Below are 19,007 nucleotides of genomic sequence, written 5' to 3' on the forward strand. Positions count from 1 at the left end.
ACACAAATGTATCTAATCCCATTTTATTAACCGATGTCTTTGCTGCTGACCTTTGATGATCCAGTTCAACCATACTAATAAGCAAAAATGACTTTAGATAAACTAGCAATTGTGCTTCATCGTTTTTGTTATTGCCGAAGAGTGTTAAACCTTCTTATCCTGAGTTTTACTTTACAGACGTGAATTTACTTTTCCTTCACAAGATACAGGGCTTTTACATTTGTATTAATGTAATTTCTTGTATTAAAAACAATCAAGCCCTGCTCATATTTAAAAAGTAACGCAAAAGTAACGTAACGCATTACTTTCCATAAAAAGTAACTAAGTAACGTAATTAGTTACTTTTTTAGGGAGTAACGCAATATTGTAATGCATTACTTTTAAAAGTAACTTTCCCCAACACTGTTAACTATGCATAAAATTGGTTATATATTCATAAAGTTAAATAAAGGCTAAAACAATACAAGTCTAAATCTGTGATGTCCAAAATACCTTCATATTCATATATACTAAATTCAGAAAATAATTTGTCAAGTTGTCAGACAAGTTAAAATGATATTATTTGTCTATTGTAATATAGAACATACAATAATACTTCGATAGAAAGACACTTAAATTTACATTTAGTCATTTAGCAGACACTTTTAAAAATGATGACAATAGAAGGAATCAAAACCAACAAAAGAGCAATAATATGCAATATATCCATAACTGTATCCTACAACGCGTTCGTGCTTGGATCACAATGATCGTCGCTTGCTTTTATATTTTATATTTATTTCTAAAAAAAAATTTAATGTCTGCTCTTTTTTACACTTTAAAGTTACGTGAACACTCCTATATTTATATAACATAAATCACTTTAAGAAACTAAACAAACCTGTGTCATGCTATTAAACATCTTTAAATTTAAAACATCGAAAACAGTGGCTTGCGTAAAGTTTGGTGAATACAAATATGATCATCTGAAATGTTTGTGTGCAGGTCTGATGTGTGTTACAGTGTATACACAGGGGAGGAGGGCACCAATCCTCCCAAACTCCTACACAAGCGCCTCCAACACCTAATCATTAAAACACACACACATACCCTACACCCTATCTCCACGGATACTAAACTTATACACAACACCGCGTCCATCATAGCCTCGAAACATCAGGCTTGAACATCATCACACACCACGCGTGAGTATCTTTAACCAGATGTAATGATATATCTGAGCGCGAACGTCAATTGTTGCCCCTTTTGTTTAGGGGCTTGAGCAGGGGGCCATGTTGTGAGTTTATCAGCCAAAAGACATGGGGCTTTATTAATGAATTCTTATGAAATATCCTCGTTGTTGGGTTCATAACAGTGATGTCAACGTGTAGAGATGTATACTTATTTGTAAATGGTTTTAAGGGTTGTAAAACAAACTTTTAGAGGTGAGAGGCCTGTGTGTTGTTTTATCAACAAAGCGTCTCGCGCAATAACGTTAGTAGAAATACTAACACATTGAAGTCGGGCTTACGAGGATTTTTAGTACACATTTGGATTTACGATTCAGTTGCAATGTCGCATATCAGCTAAATGACGCTGTTGAATTTTAAATGGAAATAAATCCGGTTTTGTTTTAAAACAAGCCCTATCTTGCGCTGACTGTTAGCGAGGTGCTAGCTGGCGGAGTCAAGGGCCCCGCGGTGCTAACAAACAACAGACAGGCCGATCAAACAAAAACACTACTGAGACCAAACATTTAAGGATTTAGTTGTGAGCTAGAAGCTTTAAAGGCAATACGGCATAATTTTACATCTAATATAAAGCCTACATTCACCGCCGTCCATCATTTGTGTGTTAGCCGTTAGCATTCTGCTATCCCTGTACACCCAAAACATTCGCATAGAAACGCGTGATTTCAGGTCTTTATTTAACTTAAACGCATTTTCTAAATGTAGAATTTTATGTTTTTAAAATGTCCAGGTTTTAAAAAGTGAGTTAACAAGGTTTAGTAAATGGGCACATTTCTGGAGACGATAGGAAATTATTCTGCGGCTTTGTTCTTTTGACGATTTATGTAACGTTAGTTGTATGTTTGTATTTGATTGCATAGCTTAGTTATTACGTGTGAGAAACACATACTTGGCCTGTAAATGTATGTGTGTGTGTGTGTGTGTGTATATATTTGTGTATAACTTATGTGTATATATATATATATATATATATATATGTATGTATGTATATATATATATACACACACACACACACATATACATGAAATGTAGTCCTTATCTTGGCTGCTGTTGACTGGTTACTTTGTTTACATTTAACGGTTGGCTTTTATGTAAAACAACTTGCATAACCCAATGGTTTTCTTCAACATTGGTTTTATTTCACAGTGATTCTGTATTCCAAATAGTTCAAGATAAACAATTTAGTCAATTATTGTGGAATAAAATGAAGTTTAATCATTAATCCCATGGAGGCAAATAAACTTTCTTTTTTTTTTTTAATTGCATTTAACTTCCCTGGTCCTTAAAACGGCACGTTTTTCTGCAGCATCTTAGGTATGAATGACGTGGCCTGGCAGGAGACGAGAGGCGGGATGCTGCACACAAATGGTGCGCCAGAGACTGGAGGGGTCAGAGTCCATACAGGGGGTTCTCTAGCCACAGTAGGAGGTGCTGGGCAGGGACCTGGAGGAGCTCACCCTCTGCCAGGTATGGACCGGGTGGCAAATCCGAACCCCGGCACGCCTCAGCCTCCACTGAGCGGTCGTTCCCAAGATGATGCCACTGTGGGCTATTTTTTTCAAAGGCAGCCTGGGGAGCAGTTGGGTGGCTGCACTGCAAGCAAACACCGCTGGCCTACTGGTGATGGAAACCATGTTGACCAGGTAAGAAAGACCTCAGTTGAACCCTAGTGCAAAGGAATGTGAACATGGGCACAAAGACAGAGGACTGTTTAATTAAATGTCACAGCGACATGAAACAACATGCTAATTTGAAACAACATACTTATTTTGACTTGTACTTATTAAAATATAGGGAAAAAGTGATCATACTTATTTTTAATATATTTTAAATGACTAAAAACTTCTTGCTGACAAATGGTAAATTCTCAAATTTATCATTACAACTTATTAGTTAATTTATTAGGGCTGCACTGTGATCCTTAAATAGCCTTTTATTGACATCTAATGATTCATGTTCTATATGCCTGACAAGATATTTTGGTATATGAACTATTGTTGCACTGAATGACATTTTAGGTGGTGTCATCTGTAAATCGTGGCAAAAAATTATAGTAATTTTTTTTTGCTCAGAAATATAAAATTAAATGTGGCTCATGCTAATATGTGTGTGATATGAGAAGCGGTATTGTTTTGATGCTTTAAAACCACTTTAGTATATATAGTATACACACACACACACACACACACATGCATACATACTTGTAAATATATTAGTGCTGTCAAATGATTAATTAATTGCATCCAAATACATATACTGTGTGTATTTGTATATATAAATACACACACATACAGTATGTATTTTGAAAATATTTACATGTATTTACATGTATATTTTTGTTCATATAATATATATTTTATATATAAATATATGTAATATAAAAACATATATTTTCTTAATTATTTATATATAAATAATAAATATACACAGTACGTACACATTATGTCAACAAAAACAATTTTGGATGCGATTAATTGCGATCAATCATTTGACAGCACTAAAATATATACAAGTGTGCAAAGTTGTGAAATGTCAAATGTCTCTCTGTGTAGGTGCGCACTGTGGATGAGATGAATTATGACTTTCAAGCCTTGGCTCTGGAGTCTCGTGGAATGGGTGAGGTATGTTGTTACAGTCCTTAAAAAACCTAGTAATCCTTTTGGATCCTTTTTGACCAGTATCACAAGTGCTGAGTTCCCTGTAATACTTTAAGATATGTTAACTTGTTATTAACTGTTGTTTGTATGAATATACTTTGCAAAAAGTGATTGCCATGTTGACCTTTTTTGCAGCTACTTCCTGCTAAAAAATTGTGGGAATCAGATGAATTGGCAAAAGATGGACGCAAAGGGATGTTGTTGGGTGAAGAATGGAGAGAGAATGCCTGGGGTGCTTCCCGTAAGTTCTTCTAAAATGCCACCATGTTTTGGTCATGAAATATACCTGAAGAAACATTCATGCTGAGATAAAATTGGACAAGTTTGACAAATTATGCTTCAGAGAAGACTCACTTTAATTTATGCTAAAGGTGTACCAAATATTTGTTGCTGTGATGTTTTTTGCCCATATAGTTAGTACTTTATACAGCAGAGATTGTTTCAAAGCAGATTCACACTATTAAAGGGAACATGACATGAATCAATGAAAACCTAAAATCTGAGGCACATACAAAATTCTGCTGCAAAGCAGCTGTGGCAAGTAGGGTTATCAAAAGTACTGGTACTTAGTTACCAAGTCGATACCTGAATTTTAAAAATGCCTTTCCACTGTACCAGTTGTACCGAGTGCAGGTTCAATCCAGTATCAGCTGATTCAAACATTCCAGTATTTGTGTGAGCACTCTGAGTGTCAGAGGTTTTTTTATTTAACATTTTTTTTTTTTTTTTTTCTTCAGCGTTCCATAATTCCATTTTAAACAATAACTGAAAAACTTTAAAATACAGACCACGTGTGAGCTCTGAGGTTAATTAATTGTATGCGTTTTTCTTTAACCCATCTATTCACATTAATTACAATTTTTTTTTATATAATTGTGTTTAATACAATTTGTGGTGGAAAAACTACATTACCCAATGATTAGGGCTAAAATGACTTTTCAACTGTCAATTACAATACAAAAATTGTCGTCATATTTTTTAGAATAGTTGTTTGATCTCATTTGACCTAATGTAAGGGTCTGCAGTAATGAGATTTTGACACTGTAGCGCAAGAGTGTAATTCAGCAGTCCCTCATACAATTATATAGCACTTTATACAATAAATTTAAACAAAATTAAGCAGACTTAAGCCGGGTTCACACTACAGGAGTTTTAAAATCCTAACAGATTATGAAATCTGGCTGCAGCACACATAAGGAGAATCTTGGCAGATTTTCTTCCCTCACATCTTAGTGTCATGAAACCCTAAAACACATTTTTTGAGATGTTAACATATAGCCCTTTCACACATACAGAGTTTTCCGGAAAATTACCGGTAAATTGCCGTAAAGAGATCATGTGTGAACAGGACCTTTTCAAAAATACCGGTAAATTCATTCTGGCAATTTACCAGTATGAGAAGTTGTAACATTACCAGTAAATTGCCAGAATTCTGCTGTGTGTGAACGCAGAAGGAAAATTACCGGTATGAGCACGTACAAATTCAGAACGCGCTGACGTAAGACTCTACTCCGGGCCAATCATAACACACTGACACAGACGACGCATTCACTCCACACTTACCCATGTATCTGCCCATGTCCGTCGCACAGACCTCTGCATTTGTGTAACATAACTGTTTTTTTTTTTTGTTTGTTTGTTTTTTAACTGTTCACATTTACTTAAGAAAAAACCTGGATACTCGCCAGGACAGCCATTTTTGCGAAATTGTGTGTGTATTTAGCCACTTAAGTACAACAGATAAACTACGTAAAATATAACTCAATATAATACTCGCTAGGCGGCTTTGGATGTGACTGTGAGCGCTCAGCCTTGAAACAGCCTCTGGAGAGCGCGAGCACCTATTGGCTTTAAAAGACGTGCAAATTATACATTTTTGTGACGATGCAACAATGACCCGATTAAGCAAGGGACAATTTTGTCAACTGTCCCGAAATGCGAGCGAAAGTCTTGGATCGGTGTGCAGCTGATGTGAAGCCGCTTTAAGAGAGAGAAAGAGAGAAGACCCGGACCAGCTGAATCACTCACACTGTTTTCAAATAACTGATTTAATCTGCTAGTTTGTGTGGATTTATTTACTCGTATAACCCACTTGCTATCTTGAATAAATGTTTGCAGGAATTTCCCTCATTATAAATTTGAAATGTGCAGGGATGAGTAAAACTATGTAATATACACACAATCCCTCACAAAAATTCTGGACATGATTAATCATAACTAAAATTAGAAATAAAATTTCATTATTTTTCAGTTTCCCCCAGGCCTGGAAATGGCTGTTTTCAAAATTTAATAAAAGCAACTGATGCACGCTGTTAATCACTTAAGCTGGCCACCAATGTGATCAGCTGAATGCTGCGTTACCTCTCCCTCCTCTAATCACATGATGTATCCATCACCCCGCTTTGTTCTGGGACCTCGAAATGTTCAAATTAAACACTGGTTTGTAGTCATCTATTACGATGTCTCTGGGACAAAAGCAGCTGCATGAATGCAAAAGTTTGAAACAAAAATGAAACCATCAACAAAAAGACTGACTGCATACCCTCCATATTTACAAATACAAGCGCAGCCATTGGAGGTTAATGATGTCACGGAATTTACCAGTATTTTTGAATGGATGTGTGAATGGTGCTTTTCCGGAAAAAAGACGGAATGTCGTTGCCTGTGTGAACAGCGCATTTTTTAATTTACCGGTAAAGTCGTTCCGGTAATTTTACGGCAATTTACTGGTATTACTGTGTGAAAGGGGCTATATATGGGTAGGTTACACATCAGTGAAAACAACTTTAGGACTCATGATGTCTATTTTTAAGGTAAAAGTGCTTATTTTTTCATTTTTTGAAGCAATTTCGTTCTTCCGGTTCAAAAAGCAAAGTTGAGCCTGCATCACGAAAAGTGACGTATATGCGTTAATTGCAGTGGTGATTAGCTGCCGTGGCAACATGACCGTAACAATATTTAATATAACAACACATGTAGTGTGCATGAGAGAGCGGTTTCTGTGCGGAATGCCGTGATGAGTTTAATAACACTCCCTGCGCGGATCATAGTTCATATCCGGACCGGAGCAAGTGTGTTTCAAGTTTATGTGATCATACTTCATATTCTCCTGTGCTCAAAACATGAACCAGCATGCGCACATATTGCATTTTTTATTTGAAGACAACGTGATAAGTGTATGCGCTGATACAGCGGTGCATCTGATCATGAATGCGATGACACGACGGATTATTGCGATACACGGCAAACAATGATATATAGACCAAAAATTCAAAGAAGAGTAAACAAAAAAGTGACTGCCTTTATTCTTTCTGTTTTAAAGATATTTTAATATTAATTTGTCTGTATAATGAGTGTGTTGTAGGTCTGTGTTTTATTGGTTGTTTTCTCCCCTCTTCCCACCCTCTACACTCCCACTTTTCCAAAGTTTTCCATTTCTGGAGTCTTTTTCTGACCTAAGGTGTGAAAGACCAGTGCTGAAACAGGGGGGTTTCATGACATTTTAAACATGCACTACAAGATTTGAAAATCGTGGCGCATCACACACTACAAGATATTAAGATTATCATGCCAGAGGGAGCGCCTCATGTGATCTCACGCAGCAGATCATCATTGATATTTCATTGATGTTTACATATGTTAGCTAGCGTGCTAGCAGCTTTCTACACATAAAGAGAACCCACCCATATAAAACTTTTACAGACTGGGGTGAAAACCCCAGGCGGCCGCCCTCCCGTCTTAATCAGTGACAGTAACATGACAGCCAAGTACCATTCTTTAGATCACCGCCAGTAGCCCTATTATAAGAGAACAGAATAACTTCTTAATTAGAATAAAATCCATTCTTAATTAGAATAAAAGTTTTATATTTTATGCTGTTAAGCACACACTGCAATAGGAACGGAAAAATTACCGGTTTGATGATAAATCATGATAAAATTCCCCATGGTTAGAAATAGTGCTGGGCGGTATACCGGTTCATACCGAATACTGGTGTTTATTTTTCTTATGATATTAATTTTTAAAATACCGCAATATGTCGTTTAAATAACGTTCGGGATGCGACACTGTTTGAGAGGGGTTCCTTTTCACTGTTCCACGGTGTTGAGAGCACAGCTGTATGTGTTACTAAGTGTGAAAGTTCCGAAATTAGTAGTCAAGTCACCTTTATTTATATAGCGGTTTTAACAAAACAGATTGTGTCAAAGCACTTAACAGTATCAAATTGGAGGATAGAGTGTCAGTAATGTATAATAATAAGATTAAACACTCAATTTTCAGTTAAAGGCATTTCATTATTGAATTCAGTGATGTCATTGTCTAGCTCAGTTTAGTTTAAATAGTATCTGTGAAATCAAATTGACGATAATCGCTAGAAATCAAGTATCCCCAACTGAGCAAGCCAACCAAAACTCCCTCTGTGACAGAATGGAGAACAAAAACCTTGGGAGAAACCAGGCTCAGTCAGGGGGGCAGGTCTCCTCTGGCCAGGATATTATTTATTTATTGTTTAATTATTGATTTAAATAAAATTTTAAATGCATACATGTATTACTTCTATTTTTATATTGTTGCAATTTCTAACAATAATAGTATTATTACTTTACCAGTATCGCCTCTCTCCGCGTCTGTTCTGTGCAGTGAAGCAGCACATTCAGCTGGCCGTACCGCAACAATCTCGTCAGTTAAATACAAAACAGCTTTTTCCAAGCATATGTCGTTAACTGACTGTTTGGAATTATAAATATGAGCATAGTTTGTTTGTTAATATTATGCACTTTTTTGTGTGTTGTTTTTTTAATTAGTTACTCCGATGCAGGCAGTGCGCTGCATGAGACAAAAAAGTAATATAGCCAAAACCACCACATAGTGTAGATGCGTGTTGATTTTATCAGACAATGTCGTGATTATAAATGAGTGACTTAACATTAGAATCAGAATTATCTTTATTGTCAGGTATGTTTGCACATACGAGGAATTTGTTTTAGTGACAGTAGCTCCACAGTGCGACAGAATGACAGCAACAGGACAGGACACAGATAGTAAAAAAATAAAAGAAACAATATACAAATATACAAAAATGGACAATGTGCCAAATAGCACAAACACAATATACAAAATAGACAATTCAGTATGTACAGGTATGTTAGGTGCAAATTTGAAATGTAATAAGTATGCGTGTAAAATAAAAATAAAAAGTATGATAGTGTTGTGTGTTTCATGTTTATTGTTAAGAGTTCAAGTGTTCATGAGATGGACTATTTGTATGGACTAACGACTATTTGTATTTCGATTAATCTATCGACTAATTTATCGATTAATCTAAACTATTAATTTCCCACAAAAAATCAACAATTTTACTTAAGAATATTTTATTAAAACAAATGAAATCCAAATTTCTATGAAATCCTGTTTTTAAATCAAAAGTAAAGTGCAGCATAGAGTGCAAGAAGCAAGTGTCCATCTCATAGTCCAAATCACTGAAATCAAAGTTCAGTATTATAGTGTAAGAAAGACAACATATCTACGTGTTCCAGTCTAATAATAAAATTAAAATAAAAGAAAAACACTTTTTAAAGGAGCATTTACCAGAAATGTTATTTACCAGAATTTATGTAGGTGAAAAATGTAAATATTTCTGAGAAAAACACTTTTTTTAATATAAAATCAATTAATTGGAGATGCTTTTGATTATTAACATTTAATGGAACCATTAAAATGGAATCCAGAAAATAATGGAAAACTGAATTTGGTAAAGGTAAAACTCAATTAATTAGACAGGCTAATTAATTAGATTTTAAATAAACTTTAATTTAACCATTAACTGAAAACTGAAAATGGAAAAAAATGAATTTGGAAATAAACAATAGCTTTTAAAAGGACTTACAATACATATATAATAGCAATGATGCAATAATTAGATCAAGTAAAGTATCAAAAGCAAGAAATCATATGGTTTTATTGAACAAAACTGTTAAAATACATAGGGCTGGTTTCAGCCGGATGATTATTTGTACACATTACTGCGCGATCTAATCCTTGTTTAATATTGACCAAGCACCATTTAATTCAAATTTCCACTTATTCTTTAATATTTGGCCATTTTTTTAAGACAGAAATGCTATAGCCACTGTAATTAAATGAATATGTGGACATCAAAACGTGTAAACTCAGAGTGAGGGTTTGAGCTTTTATTTTGAAATCGCAATGTATTCTCCTGTGTTTGTGTAGATTTATAAATAATTTACCTTACAAATCTGATGAAATGGTGCACGTTGCATTCCCAGATGACCGTTATAATAAACCCAAACTCACAACAACATGCAGAGATGAGTTTGAGACGCTCTACACATGTAAATGATAACAGTTCCTCTGGAGCTACTGTGAACAGAGCCGCTGTGTGACGCACGAACTTAACCTACACACATGTAAAATAATTAAAGCCCATATACTGTGTTAGAACTGCATCGCATATAATTATTTAATTAAATCATAGCGTTTGTGAATTCACAATTATGCTTAATTATGATTTTTTAAATGGGTTTAATATATCATGCAGCCTTGGAAAATAGTCTAATAATGTGCTTTATGGATTCTCGTCCGTGAAATGTGCCACTTTCGGTATTTTGCCGGTTAGTCGACGCGAGCAAAATGAAGTTGACGATTTTTAAAAATCGACTAGTTGACTAAAATCGACGAATCGCGACAGCCCTAGAGTAAATGTGAATGTCCCACTTCAGGTCCTGAGAAATTGTGATGCCCAGGAACCTGAATGACTCCACTGCAGTCACAGTGCTGTTCATGATGTTGAGTGGGAGAAGAGCAGGGGGGTTTCTCCTGAAGTCCACGATCATCTTGAGCTCCAGGTTGTTAAGACTGCACCAGACAGCCAGCTCCTTAACCTCCTGTCTGTAAGCAGACTCGTCACCGTCCTGAATGAGGCCGATCAGTGTGGTGTCGTCTGCAAACTTCAGGAGCTTGACAGAGGGGTCTTTAGATGTGCAGTCGTTGGTGTAGAGGGAGAAGAGCAGTGGGGAGAGAACGCAGCCCTGAGGAGCTCCAGTGCTGATGGTGCGGGTGCTGGATGAGAATTTTCCAAGCCTCACTAGCTGCTGCCTGTCTGTCAGGAAGCTGTTGATCCACTGACAAACGGAGGTGGGGACGGAGAGCTGAGTTAGTTTGGGCAGGAGGAGGTCTGGAATAATGGTCTTAAAGGCCGAGCTGAAGTCCACAAACAGGATCCTCACATAAGTCCTTGGTCTGTCTAGGTGTTGCAGTGTGTAATGCAGTCCAATGTTGACTGCATCATCCACAGACCTGTTTGCTCTGTAGGCAAACTGCAGGGGGTCCAGTAAGGGTCCAGTGATGTGCTTCAGATAAGCCAAAACCAGTTTTTCAAATGACTTCATGACCACAGATGTTAGAGCCACAGGTCTGTAGTCGTTAAATCCTGTAATCTTGGGCTTCTTTGGGATGGGGATTAGGGATGCACTGATACTGGTATCGGGTATCGGGTCGATACTGAGCTCATGTACTCGTATTCGTTAAAATGCCCCGATACTAAACGTCGATACCACGCATGTGATCAGTGCCATATTCAGACAAAGAAACACCAACAACAGAAAAACAGACAGCAGAATGTAGTTATTAGAGATTAAGGATGTCTAAAAATGTACATGCAATGAATATAATGTTAAACATTCAGTATTAATGCCTGTATAGTGAGCAAGCTGATAAGCAAAACACGCTGAGTGGATCCAGCGCGCGGCGGCGCAGATGCGCGAGCTTGTCGAGTGAATATCCCTTTCTCACAGATATCACTGGAAAGTTTGTACTTCGGTCGGAAATGTCAAAAACTAGTAAGTAAAACAATGCACAAGTTACTTAACAGTAGGGAGAGAGAGATAGAGAGAGCGCGCGCGCACTTTTGTGGTGTGATCTTTATTGATGTTCGCTCAGCACGCATCATTTGAATTAAAACTAAATCGTAAATGTATGACAACATATAGGGGCATTCATTCACTTTAAACATCATTTATTTTTAACCTTAAGCATTGAACACGAGTGAAACACAAGTGAAACTATCAGCCTGTGTGAAATGCGCTAGGCTGTTCTGTCTACTTGTCCCTTTCATCTGCTCCGGTAAGTGCGCGCGCTGTGCGTGTTTTCCTTGCTTCATGCGTGTTTCTGCAATTATATGGCTTTGAAATCTAAATGTTTCAGATGAAAAAAAAAAAAATCTATATCTGAAAGTGATTGATTTATAACGAGTGGTTCCCTGCATAATTACAGCAAAAAGCGTGGTTACAGCACTGAGCCGCTGCAATGGAGCAGCTCTAATGCTATTTAAGATGATGTACCATAGAGCAAATAAATAAATAAAAAATTAACAGTGAAAGTAACAAAAAATTGTAAATTACATTTTAATGGGCATAATTAAGTGTGAAAAATAACCGAAGGATATACAGTCAAACCAAAAATTATTCAGAGACCAGATATAATTTTTTTATTTTTTTTAGTGGGTGCTGGACACTATACTTAATTTCAGTAACTGAGGATAGGGGTGTAAATATGAGGTGGGTAGAGTAGCCAAAAACTGTACTCAAGTAAAAGTAAAAGTACTTCTAGAAATATTTACTCAAGTAAAAGTAATAGTCTGAATAGTTACTTGAGTAAGAGTAAAAAAGTATCGGATAAAAAAACTACTCAAGTAGTTAGTTACTAGTTACTTTGGATCATATAGGTACTGAATATAGTCTATTTTTATTTAGATATATAGATTACATTTATGTAATGTGTATGTGTATACACACACACACACACACACACACACACACTGCCATTCAAATATAATATATATATATATATATATATATATATATATATATATATATATATATATATATATATATATATATATATATATATATATATATATATATATATATATATATATTTATATATTTTAATGTAATTTATTTCAGTGATGCAAATCAGAATTTTCATCAGCCTTTACCCCAGTCTTCAGAGTCACATAATCCTTCAGAAATCATGTTGATTTATTATCAGTGCTGCTCTTTTTAGCTTTCTATTCATCTGCTCCGGTAAGTGCGCGCGCTGTGCGTGTTTTCCTTGCTTCATGCGTGTTTCTGCAATTATATGGCTTTGAAATCTAAATGTTTCAGATGAAAAAAAAAAAAATCTATATCTGAAAGTGATTGATTTATAACGAGTGGTTCCCTGCATAATTACAGCAAAAAGCGTGGTTACAGCACTGAGCCGCTGCAATGGAGCAGCTCTAATGCTATTTAAGATGATGTACCATAGAGCAAATAAATAAATAAAAAATTAACAGTGAAAGTAACAAAAAATTGTAAATTACATTTTAATGGGCATAATTAAGTGTGAAAAATAACCGAAGGATATACAGTCAAACCAAAAATTATTCAGAGACCAGATATAATTTTTTTATTTTTTTTAGTGGGTGCTGGACACTATACTTAATTTCAGTAACTGAGGATAGGGGTGTAAATATGAGGTGGGTAGAGTAGCCAAAAACTGTACTCAAGTAAAAGTAAAAGTACTTCTAGAAATATTTACTCAAGTAAAAGTAAAAGTAATAGTCTGAATAGTTACTTGAGTAAGAGTAAAAAAGTATCGGATAAAAAAACTACTCAAGTAGTTAGTTACTAGTTACTTTGGATCATATAGGTACTGAATATAGTCTATTTTTATTTAGATATATAGATTACATTTATGTAATGTGTATGTGTATACACACACACACACACACACACACTGCCATTCAATATAATATATATATATATATATATATATATATATATATATATATATATATATATATATATATATATATATATATATATATATATATATATATTATATATTTTAATGTAATTTATTTCAGTGATGCAAATCAGAATTTTCATCAGCCTTTACCCCAGTCTTCAGAGTCACATAATCCTTCAGAAATCATGTTGATTTATTATCAGTGCTGCTCTTTTTAGCTTTCTATTCATCAAAGAATACTGAACAAAATGTCACAGGTTCCAAAAAATATTAAGCAGCAAAACTGTTTCCAACACTGGTAATAAATCGATATATTATAATGATTTCTGAAGGATCATATGACTCCGAAAACTGGAGTAACAGCTGATGAAAATTCTGATTTGCATCACTGAATTAAATTATATTTTAAAGTAAATTAATTATGTATTATCCTATAACCTCTGACACTGAAACCTCTGAAAACGCCTCACGACTGCTCTGAACATAACGAAACAAATGCATATTGACGGATCTTCTGTTCTGCAAAATGTAAACAAATGTAGCCTATATTTTTGCAAGCGTAAATATTGTAAAAAAATGAATATTAATTGTGTCTAGAACTGTGCAGAGCTAACGCGGGTTCCGCGAGTGTTCATGTCATACTTTGTGACAGCTTATTTAATGTATAAATTATACATTGTATTTAATGTAAGGTAAATGTACAACAAACTGGTGATGTCATAGTGGTATCGTGGCCTATACCTGTGGAACAGTAGACAACACACGCGGTGTTCATCTAATAAAAGATCTTCATATAGCTCTAGCAAACAAGCCTTTGCAGATTTGCTTTCAATTGACTGTAGATCCAAAGCCATGTCTTCAGCGCTCTTGATGTTCTTAAACTCTTTGTTATCTGAGTGAAAACCGCTTCAGAGACTCAGCACGTGCGGCAGGGAACTGAACGAATCATTCGAACTGATTCGCGAACCGATTCACTGGTTTGCCAACTGGTTTGATAAAGCCTTTAAACAGAATCGACTCAAAAGATTCAAACTCATCGTTCATTGCCCAGAGAAAAGTAGACGGCGCGTTTGGAATAAACTGAAGCATTTTTAACTTGTATTGCATTAAGATACAGTAACGAGAGGAGAGTCGCCCACAGTAACGAAGTAAAAGTACCATTTTTTCTCTAAAAATATACTTGAGTAAGAGTAAAAGTACCAATTTTAAAATATACTCTAAAAGTATTAGTTACCCAAAAAATGTACTCAAGTAAATGTAACGAAGTAAATGTAACTCGTTACTACCCACCTCTGGTAAACTGTGACAAATTATACCCAAAAATTCTTCATACAGTGGACTACCAGTAAAATTGATACAAAAGTGAGACCAAAAATTATTCAGACCAAGTAATGGAATTAACAATTATCAATTAGATGTCAACAATCAGCATATGAATTTCAATGATGATGACAAAATATTCAATTGGAGCAATTCTGATCATCACAAAAAGCTACAAAAAGACACAAAAAACAAAACAGAAAATTACAATTACAAAATAAGTACATTAACCAAAGTTAGAATTAAAACAAATAATAGTACAATTCAGCTGCATAATTTATTCATGCTGTGATGCATGCTGGGAGTTTTGTACTATGGTACCCAGCATGCATTGCAACAATACACTTTTTATTGTCACCATTGTTGAGGTTCATGTGTTGATTTATCATGACATTGTGTGTTATTTGAATTTAACATAGTGCTTTAAAAAAATAAATAAAAATTAACTAGTTTTGCAATATTGTTGAACTAAACGTTAAATACCTGTTAAGTCTCAGTAAGAACTTTTGTGGATCTCTAACATAAAGTCAGTCTGTTTAGTAATGAGTAATGCTGTTTGTGGAGTTGTTTAATCCTCCTCTGCTGAGATCATTAAGCCACGAATACGTTACGTTTGTGCTGTAGGCAAAGTTTGTGTTTGGAAACTTTGCCCTGTTAGCAGAAACATACTGGATGTTTCAATTTATACCTCACATTTTCTTTGGTTTGCCCAAAAAGAAAGTCTCATCTTAAAAATTTTCACAATTTGAATTTCACAGGTTGTGAAAGTTAGGTGAGGAGAGACTGACTTATCAAGCCCCCTTCACTGAACATACAATGGATTGATAGTTGTGTAAATATTGTCATACCAACAGCTGTCTGAATAATTTTGATTGATTGATAGAAAGGTATTATCAAGCTAAATTTGTTCTGACACAGTTTAACTTGGAGTTCTTGTAATATTTTATTAGCATTTTCTAAACTATAGCGAATAAAATGTGAGATGTTGAAGGTGGCTGAATAAATTTTGGTTTGACAGTATCTATTTGATAAATGAAGTTAATCAACTAACATTTTACATACTCATTTGCTTTCTTTACCCAATATTTAAAAAATGTAAAAATACAATAAAAATATCGGTAGCGGTACTCGGTATCGGCAAGTACCAAAAATTTAAGTATCGGTATCGGGCGAGTACTGGAAAAAGTGGTATCGGTGCATCCCTAATGGGTATTATGGTGGAGCGTTTGAAGCATGAGGGGACTTCACACAGCTCCAGTGATCTGTTGAAGATCTGTGTGAAGATTGGGGCCAGCTAGTCAGCACAGGATTTCAGACAGGCTGGTGTGCCATTTGGGCCGGGTGCCTTCCTTCTCTTGTTCTTTTTGAAGACCTGGCGCACGTCATCTTCTCTTATCTGCACTTCAGGTGTGGGGGAGAGGGGGGTTGCAGGAGGTGTGAATGGTGTTTTTTCAAACCTGCAATAGAACTCATTAAAATCCTCTACCACTTGTTGATTCTCCACAGTGCTGGGGGATGATGTCTTGTAATTGGTGATATCTTTCAGATTTTTACACACTGAAGCCGTGTCACTGGAAGAGAATTGGATCCTTAACTTATCGGAATAATTCCTCTTTGCCACTCTCCTTTTCCAGTGTGTATTTGGCCTGTTTATATAAGACTCTGTCCCCATTCCTATAAGCATCTTCTTTGGCCTGATGGAGCAGTGAACCACGGTTTGTCATTGTTATAAGTTAGATGAGTCCTGGTAGGAATGCACATATCCTCACAGAAACTGGTATATGATGTTACAGTCTCTGTGAGCTCGTCCAGATCATCAGCAGCTTCAAAAACACTCCAATCAGTAAGGTCGTGACAGGCTTGTAAAACCCGCTCTGTCTCATTAGTCCATCTCTTTACAGTCCTTAATACAGGCTTAACAGATTTAAATTTCTGCCTGTAGGTTGGAATAAAATGAACCAAACAGTGATCAGAGAGTCCTAAAGCTGCTCATGGAACAGAGTGATATGCGTCCTTTATCGCTGTGTAACAGTGATCCAATATATTACTGTCTCTGGTGGGACATGTAACATGCTGTCTGTATTTTGGCAGTTTGCGGGAGAGATTTGTTTTATTAAAGTCCCCGAGAATGATTAAAACAGAGTCCAGGTGTTGTTGTTCTGTGTCTGTGATCAGATCAGCGAGTTTCTGTAAAGCTGTGCTCACGTGCACTTGCGGTGGAATGTAGACACTCACAAGAATGAACGAATTCTTGTGATTCAGAATGAGCGAATAGAAAGGTTTACAGTTGATGAAAAGCGTTTCTAGATATGAACAGCACATCTTTAACACAGTTACATCTGTACACCACCTCTCATTGATGTAAAAGCATGTCCCACCGCCGTGCGATTTCCCCGTTGATTCTGCGTCGCGATCTGGTCTGATCAGCTGGAAATTAGGCAGATGTAACACGCTGTCTGGAATGGTGTCGTTCAGCCAGGTTTCCGTGAAACAACAGAGCAGCAGAGTTTGAAAAGTCCTTGTTAAAACCGGAAAAGCAGAAGGAGTTCGTCCGTTTTGTTGGGTAGAGAGCGGATATTAGCCAGATGGATGCTAGGCAACGGCATTCAAAATCCACGCTGTCTGAGCTTCACAAGCGCGCCGGCTCGCTTCTGCCGTCTGCGCGTCCTGAAGCGTCTAAACAGCGCTGCAGCTTCACCGACTACGACTTGCGATATGATATTGCGATACATTGTGATACTGTAAGCAAGGCGATATATTGGGATATTTCTAATTTTAGGAATAGGATATATTTTTTTAGGAAAGCTGTTATTAAGAGCACACCACCATATGCAAACCTTAGCAATAAATAAATGAATAAAAATTGTTTAAAGGATTAGTTCACTTTTAAAAAAACTTTTGCTGATAATTTACTCACCCCCATGTCATCCAAGATGTCCATGTCTTTCTTTCTTCAGCCTAAGTCAACCGTGACCTTTTCAACGTAATTGCGTATTACGTGACATCACGAACGCGCATCACAGAACAGAGCAAGGCGAGCATTTGTGCTTATAAAACTTTAACTTTTTTATTTATTTTTGAAATGACCGATCATTTCGCTAGATAACACCCTTATTCATCGTCTGGTATCGTTTAAAGCCCTTTGAAGCTGCACTGAAACTGTCATTTGGACCTTGAACCGTTTGGGTCCCAATGAAGTCCATTATATGGAGAAATGTTTTCATCAAAAACATTCATTTCTTTTCGACTGAAGAAAGAAAGACATGGACATCTTGGTTGACATGGGGGTGAGTAAATTATCAGCAAAAGTTTTTTCAATAATCAGTCCCTGTAACATTCAACGCTACTAAACCACTTTTTGTGCAGTACGAGTCAAGGGGGAAAAATTGGAGTGATTGTAGGATTCTTTAGTTAAATGTATTTTATAAAAATACCATATCTATTTTTAATACCTGCTTTAAAGGTTAACAGTTCACAATTGTAATATACGTCATAACATTTTGATCTGAACAAAAAATTACATCTGCTTAATATCAATGAAAAATAAAGTGCTTGTGGGATTCCTAAAGAAAACAAAACTATTGTAAAACAATATCACACACATAATGCCCAAAACGCCCCCAACACGAGAGAAACTGAAGCCGCGCGCCGACCCTATACCGCCTGCCGCGCCCCGCACGTAGGCTCTTCACACGGGACGCTGCAACCAGCGTAACTGAGGTGGCGCTCGCGCCACGGTCCCGGGGTTGACGTTACCACAAAAGCCCAAATGACACCACACTTCAGCTTTGTACACTAAAAAACGGGAACTGGAACAATTCTTTCATTCTCCATTACTGGCCGCAAACTATATTAACGCTAACATTAGTGGCGTGCTCTAATGCTAGTATTTCCTGTCACTGTTTAAATTCAGAGATGAAGACTGCTATGTAGTGGTCGGGATATGAACTCAAAACGAAACCACTGCCATGAATCCTGTATGACTTTTTTT

At 36.1% G+C, this 19,007-nt stretch overlaps 1 protein-coding gene across 4 annotated transcripts in view; it reads left to right on the forward strand.

Annotated features, from left to right (window-relative positions):
• The first annotated feature begins 1,005 nt into the window (after positions 1–1,005).
• LOC306843388 (pumilio homolog 2-like) overlaps positions 1,006–19,007 on the forward strand; it is a 75,992-nt gene continuing 57,990 nt past the window's right edge. For all 4 annotated transcript variants that reach the window (XM_079374853.1, XM_079374855.1, XM_079374854.1 and 1 more), the window contains exons 1-4: positions 1,006–1,184; positions 2,536–2,872; positions 3,782–3,850; positions 4,022–4,127. In XM_079374853.1, coding sequence (XP_079230979.1) covers positions 2,546–2,872; positions 3,782–3,850; positions 4,022–4,127 — 502 coding nt within the window. In that variant the 5' untranslated portion in view covers positions 1,006–1,184; positions 2,536–2,545. The remainder of the gene's footprint in view (positions 1,185–2,535; positions 2,873–3,781; positions 3,851–4,021; positions 4,128–19,007) is intronic.

The sequence above is a fragment of the Barbus barbus genome (assembly GCF_936440315.1).
Source record: "Barbus barbus genome assembly, chromosome: 24".
NCBI lineage: Eukaryota > Metazoa > Chordata > Actinopteri > Cypriniformes > Cyprinidae > Barbus > Barbus barbus.